General features: G+C 38.0%; 1 protein-coding gene across 1 annotated transcript in view; it reads right to left on the bottom strand.

Moving 5' to 3' along the window:
- The window catches only part of LOC130291435 (olfactory protein-like), a 6,973-nt gene extending 374 nt beyond the window's left edge, over positions 1 to 6,599 (bottom strand). The window contains exons 1-6 of the mRNA XM_056540154.1: positions 6,587 to 6,599; positions 4,836 to 4,974; positions 2,443 to 2,579; positions 2,291 to 2,361; positions 2,088 to 2,198; positions 167 to 288 (exon numbers count right to left, since the gene is read on the bottom strand). Of these exons, the coding sequence (XP_056396129.1) occupies positions 167 to 288; positions 2,088 to 2,198; positions 2,291 to 2,361; positions 2,443 to 2,579; positions 4,836 to 4,928 (534 nt within the window). The 5' untranslated portion in view covers positions 4,929 to 4,974; positions 6,587 to 6,599. The remainder of the gene's footprint in view (positions 1 to 166; positions 289 to 2,087; positions 2,199 to 2,290; positions 2,362 to 2,442; positions 2,580 to 4,835; positions 4,975 to 6,586) is intronic.
- Between the last annotated feature and the right edge of the window lie 609 nt (positions 6,600 to 7,208).

Raw genomic sequence — 7,208 nt, forward strand, 5'->3', positions numbered from 1 at the left:
AAAAAAAACATAAAAAATAACGGTTGATGGTCATCAGTTATCATCAGTTATCATCCGTTATTGCCAGTTATTGCATCCAGTTTTTTTTTCATCCGTTATTGTAAATTAACGGCAGTAAAAAAGCAGGATGATACCTGTAATGTGAAAGGGGCCTAATCCCCCATACACCCCCCCCCCCCCATGTACCTCCTTTCTGGAATATGAGGATATCCTCGTCTTTCAGGCCCATCTGGTGGACATGTTCTATAAAATGCTTCTTCAAGTCTTCCGCAACTTTCATTTCTCTCCCTGGAGAAGAATAAACCATATATCCAGTTACCCCCCAGAATTATATACAGATTCCCTCCCCCCCCCCCCCAGCATTATATACAGATCCCCCCCCAGCATTATATACAGATCCCCCCCAGCATTATATACAGATTCCCCCCCCCCAGCATTATATACAGATCCCCCCCCCCAGCATTATATACAGATCCCCCCCAGCATTATATACAGATCCCCCCAGCATTATATACAGATCCCCCCCCCCCAGCATTATATACAGATCTCCCCCAGCATTATATACAGATTCCCCCCCCCAGCATTATATACAGATCCCCCCCCCCCAGCATTATATACAGATCCCCCCCAGCATTATATACAGATCCCCCCAGCATTATATACAGATCCCCCCCCCCAGCATTATATACAGATCTCCCCCAGCATTATATACAGATCCCCCCCAGCATTATATACAGATCCCCCCCCCAGCATTATATACAGATCCCCCCCCCCCCCCCCCCAGCATTATATACAGATCCCTCTCCCTCTGGAGGACCCCATATGTCTGTGTATTACAGTGTTTCCCAACCAGGGTGCCTCCAGCAGTTGCAAAACTACAACTCCCAGCTTCGGCTGTCCAGGCATGCTGGGAGTTGTAGTTTTGCAACAGCTGGAGGCACCATGTTTGGGAAACACTGATTTGTTACATGAACAGCACAGGTTGACTAGAAAGCGGCCTTGAGCCCCTGCCCTTTTGATGTTACTCCTAAGGGTATGTTCACACTGAAGAATTGGCGAGGAATTCTTGCTTAAAAATTCTGCAGCGGAATTTCCGTTTTTTTTTTTCCTGCGCAGAATTTGCACAGAATTGATGCAGAATTCCGCTCGGAAATACAGGTGGATACTGTTTTTATTTTGCTGGACGACAACCACCAATTACAATTTCCCTTTTTGTTTTTGATTTTTCTTTGCGCGTAATTTCCGCACAAATTCCGTGCGGAACGGCGTCGGGCTGAGAAAAAAATATTTAATTGATTTCTATGGGACAAAAAGCCGCAGATTCCGCATGAAGAAAGAACATGTTCATTCTTCATGCGGAAGGGAATTCAGCGTCGGGATTCACTTAAACTCTATTGGCTTCTCCACTGCTGACTGAATTGGAGAGGAATAAGCGAGCGGAATTACTCGAGTAAATTCCTCTCCAATTCCTCAGAGTGAACGTACCCTAAGGGTAGGTTCACACGGGCAGATTACCTGCAGAATTTCCGCAGCGTAATTTGCTTACCATTGAATTCGATGGGTCCGAAGGAAAATCTGCAAAACTGCCTCTATGGCGGATTTTCTGATGACCCATTGAAGTCAATGGTAGCAAAATCCGCTTCAGATTTACCGCAACAAATTCCGCGGTAATCCACAGGTAATCCGCCCGTGTGAACATACCCTAAAAGTGCCCTGGGTAGCCTGGCATTATTATGTGGATGTTTTATATAAATAATTATGGGAAGTGCCTTTTTTTTTTTTTTTCAGTTCAGCCCCTGCCCCCCAAAATGTCTGTGCACGTCCCTGATTGGCAACATGTAATACTTTGATTCCCCTGTGGTGGCGCTGCAACAAAATTGAACACCTGATAATGATTCAGATGACCGCTATAGGTGGGACTTTCTGTGCCAATTTTATATATATAAATCTTTATTATTTTCCATTGTTCATACACATAAATAAAATAAAAATAAAAAGTTAAATCCAAAAATATCCTTATAAATTACCATATGGAATTTTTGACTTGTCAGACCCCCCCATACCCCCCCCCCCCCATACCTCCTTACCGTTCAGATTGAGGGTAATGCAGGTCCCGTCCTTATTGGTGGTCCTTCTATACACCATAGCGTACGAATTGTAATCTGTGTTGGCAATGATGACCTCATCATCTCCATGATCTGTATAGAAACAATTTATTGCCACGTGAGGTGAAGACAGACTACCGATATATACCAGCCCATAGGTGGCCGTCACCCTCCACAATACCAACCTGAATGGTGCGTGTAGTGCCCACTGGCGACCACGTTCATGTTGGCGTCCATCTGCTGGCAGCCCTTAGTTCTGAGCAAAAAATACAATATTGTGCATCATTATATCTTTATAATTGACTAATAATGATAAAGGACGACTGCAGCTACTTACGTCATGAAAGCCACGCTGTTTTTCACGCTATGGCCGTCCGTGGCGTACATAATAGTCGGGAGGGTCATGTCCTTCTTCATTTTACGGAACATCTCGCAGTTTGATGCTGCTATAACGCCAAACCACTTACCGACAAACTGAGGACAGAAGAAGAGTGGGTGTTACTACTTACAGGAAGATAGGGGGCAGTATTATAGTAGTTATATTCTTGTATATAGGAGCAGTATTATAGTAGTTATATTCTTGTATATAGGAGCAGTATTATAGTAGTTATATTCTTGTATATAGGAGCAGTATTATAGTAGTTATATTCTTGTATATAGGAGCAGTATTATAGTAGCTATATTCTTGTATATAGGGGCAGTATTATAGTAGTTATATTCTTCTATATAGGAGCAGTATTATAGTAATTATATTCTTGTATATAAGGGGGCAGTAATTATAGTAGTTATATTCTTGTATATAGGGGGCAGTATTATAGTAGTTATATTCTTGTATATAGGAGGCAGTATTATAGTAGTTATATTCTTGTATATAGGAGCAGTATTATAGTAGTTATATTCTTGTATATAGGGGGCAGTATTATAGTAGTTATATTCTTGTATATAGGAGCAGTATTATAGTAGTTATATTCTTATATATAGGAGGCAGTATTATAGTAGTTAAATTCTTGTATATAGGGGGCAGTATTATAGTAGTTATATTCTTGTATATAGGAGGCAGTATTATAGTAGTTATATTCTTGTATATAGGAGCAGTATTATAGTAGTTATAATTCTTGTATATAGTAGACAGTAATTATAGTAGTTATATTCTTGTATATAGGAGCAGTATTATAGTAGTATATTCTTGTATATAGGAGCAGTATTATAGTAGTTATATTCTTGTATATAGTAGACAGTATTATAGTAGTTATATTCTTGTATATAGGAGCAGTATTATAGTAGTTATATTCTTGTATATAGGAGGCAGTATTATAGTAGTTATATTCTTGTAAATAGGAGCAGTATTATAGTAGTTATATTCTTTTATATAGGAGGCAGTATTATAGTAGTTATATTCTTGTATATAGGAGCAGTATTATAGTAGTTATATTGTTGTATATAGGGGGCAGTATTATAGTAGTTATATTCTTGTATATAGGAGGCAGTATTATAGTAGTTATATTCTTGTATATAGGAGCAGTATTATAGTAGTTATATTCTTGGATATAGGGGCAGTATTATAGTAGTTATATTCTTGTATATAGGGGCAGTATTATAGTAGTTATATTCTTGTGTATAAGGGCAGTATTATAGTAGTTATATTCTTGTATATAGGAGCAGTATTATAGTAGTTATATTCTTGTATATAGGAGCAGTATTATAGTAGTTATATTCTTGTATATAGGAGGCAGTATTATAGTAGTTATATTCTTGTATATAGGAGGCAGTATTATAGTAGTTATATTCTTGTATATAGGAGGCAGTATTATAGTAGTTATATTCTTGTATATAGGAGCAGTATTATAGTAGTTATATTCTTGTATATAGGAGGCAGTATTATAGTAGTTATATTCTTGTATATAGGAGGCAGTATTATAGTAGTTATATTCTTGTATATAGGAGGCAGTATTATAGTAGTTATATTCTTGTATATAGGAGGCAGTATTATAGTAGTTATATTCTTGTATATAGGAGCAGTATTATAGTAGTTATATTCTTGGATATAGGGGCAGTATTATAGTAGTTATATTCTTGTATATAGGGGCAGTATTATAGTAGTTATATTCTTGTGTATAAGGGCAGTATTATAGTAGTTATATTCTTGTATATAGGAGCAGTATTATAGTAGTTATATTCTTGTATATAGGAGCAGTATTATAGTAGTTATATTCTTGTATATAGGAGGCAGTATTATAGTAGTTATATTCTTGTATATAGGAGGCAGTATTATAGTAGTTATATTCTTGTATATAGGAGGCAGTATTATAGTAGTTATATTCTTGTATATAGGAGCAGTATTATAGTAGTTATATTCTTGTATATAGGAGCAGTATTATAGTAGTTATATTCTTGTATATAGGAGGCAGTATTATAGTAGTTATATTCATGTACATAGGGGGCAGTGTTGAAAACCCTATATCTCAGCACCAATATGTCCCTTTGGTAATAAGCCAATACTTGAATACATCTTATTAGTGTAAGTAGGAGACGGTGTTGCAGTATACTTAGTAAGCAAACAGAGATTTGTAACAAAAGTGATTTCTAAGTAAAGATAGTTTTGTTTCCTATGATCGCTGCTTTCATTTTGTAAAAGGCCTCTGAAAAATGTAAAGTCATTGCAGAGTGAGATATCAGAAAACCGAGGATTATTTGGACATTTATTGAAAGATTATTATTAAATTCACTTACTTTGCTTGTGTCAAAATTTTCTTGCACCTTTACATCCAAAGCCTGGCAGTGGATGAAGAGGAGGAGCAGGACGGCTGCGGTCACTTGGAGCATGGCTGCGATGATGGCTTCAGATCGATGGGATTCATACCTGACATCTCTATATATACACAAATCAGGGGCAGGAGACCAACACGGGGATAGAAAGCCATTGTTGGAGATAAGTGCGTTATGTAATTGGCGACAGAGATCTTTGATTCTAATGAGGGATCAGTTTCAGTGTAAGGAGCAGCAGCTGCCAAATACGTGAAATTAATCCATTTTATTTTATATACAGCGCGGTATTAATTATAATAAGCCGTATGTGAGTATTTCTAAGTTCTGATTTTAAACTTTATTTTCAGCCTCGATAATAAAGTATATCGGAGTATATTGTATGCCCATTACTAAACTATATCTCATATACATAATCTAGTGTTATATCCTGTATTATACTCCAGAGCTGCACTCACTATTCTGCTGGTGGGGTCACTGTGTACATACATTACATTACTTATCCTGTACTGATCCTGAGTTATATCCTGTATTATACTCCAGAGCTGCACTCACTATTCTGCTGGTGAGATCACTGTGTACATACATTACATTACTTATCCTGTACTGATCCTGAGTTATATCCTGTATTATACTCCAGAGCTGCACTCACTATTCTGCTGGTGGGGTCACTGTGTACATACATTACATTACTTATCCTGTACTGATCCTGAGTTATATCCTGTATTATACTCCAGAGCTGTACTCACTATTCTGCTGGTGGGGTCACTGTGTATATACATTACATTACTTATCCTGTACTGATCCTGAGTTATATCCTGTATTATACTCCACAGCTGTACTCACTATTCTGCTGGTGGAGTCCCTGTGTACATACATTACATTACTTATCCTGTACTGATCCTGAGTTATATCCTGTATTATACTCCAGAGCTGTACTCACTATTCTGCTGGTGGTGTCCCTGTGTACATACATCACTGTACTCAGGGGTTCATGCATTCCTCATGTTGTTTTGTTCCCTTTCACATATACTAATGTAGACAGAGTTTTGGTGCTTCTCAAATTGTGATTCATACAAATCTCTCACATACATCACATGGTGCATCTTTACCTCAAATCTTCACCTCACATCTTTACCTCACATCATTATCTCACATCTTTACCTCACATCATTACCTCACATCTTTACCTCACATAATTACCTCACATCTTCACCTCACATCTTTGCCTCACATCTTCACCTCACATCATTACATCTCATCTTCACCTCACATCATTACCTCACATCTTCACCTCAGATCATTTCCTCACATCTTCACCTCACATCATTACATCTCATCTTCACCTCACATCATTACCTCACATCTTCACCTCAGATCTTTCTTTACCTCACATCATTACCTCAGATCATTACCTCACATCTTCACCTCACATCTTTACCTCACATCTTCACCTCACATCTTTACCTCACATCTTCACCTGACATCTTTACCTGACATCTTCACCTCACATCTTCACCTCACATCTTCACCTCACATCATTACCTCACATCTTTACCTCACATCTTTACCTCACATCTTTCTTTACCTCACATCATTACCTCAGATCATTACCTCACATCTTCACCTCACATCTTTACCTCACATCTTCACCTCACATCTTTACCTCACATCTTCACCTGACATCTTTACCTGACATCTTCACCTCACATCTTTACCTCACATCTTCACCTCACATCTTCACCTCACATTATTACCTCACATCTTTACCTCACATCTTTACTTCACATCTTTACCTCACATCTTCACCTCATATCATTACCTCACATCTTTACCTCACATCTTCACCTCATATCATTACCTCACATCATTACCTCACATCTTTACCTCACATCTTTACTTCACATCTTTACCTCACATCTTCACCTCATATCATTACCTCACATCTTCACCTCACATCTTTACCTCACATCTTCACCTCACATCTTTACCTCACATCTTTATCTCACATCATTACCTCACATCTTTACCTCACATCCTTACCTCACATCTTCACCTCACATCATTACCTCACATCATTACCTCACATCAGTACCTCACATCTTTACCTCACATCATTACCTCACATCTTTACCTCACATCTTCACCTCACATCTTTACCTCACATCTTCACCTCACATCTTCACCTCACATCTTTACCTCACATCTTTACCTCACATCTTTACCTCACATCTTCACCTCACATCTTCACCTCACATCTTCACCTCACATCTTTACCTCACATCTTCACCTCACATCTTTACCTCACATCTTCACCTCACATCTTCACCTCACATCTTT

This window comes from Hyla sarda, chromosome 9 (genome assembly GCF_029499605.1).
Source record: "Hyla sarda isolate aHylSar1 chromosome 9, aHylSar1.hap1, whole genome shotgun sequence".
Lineage (NCBI taxonomy): Eukaryota > Metazoa > Chordata > Amphibia > Anura > Hylidae > Hyla > Hyla sarda.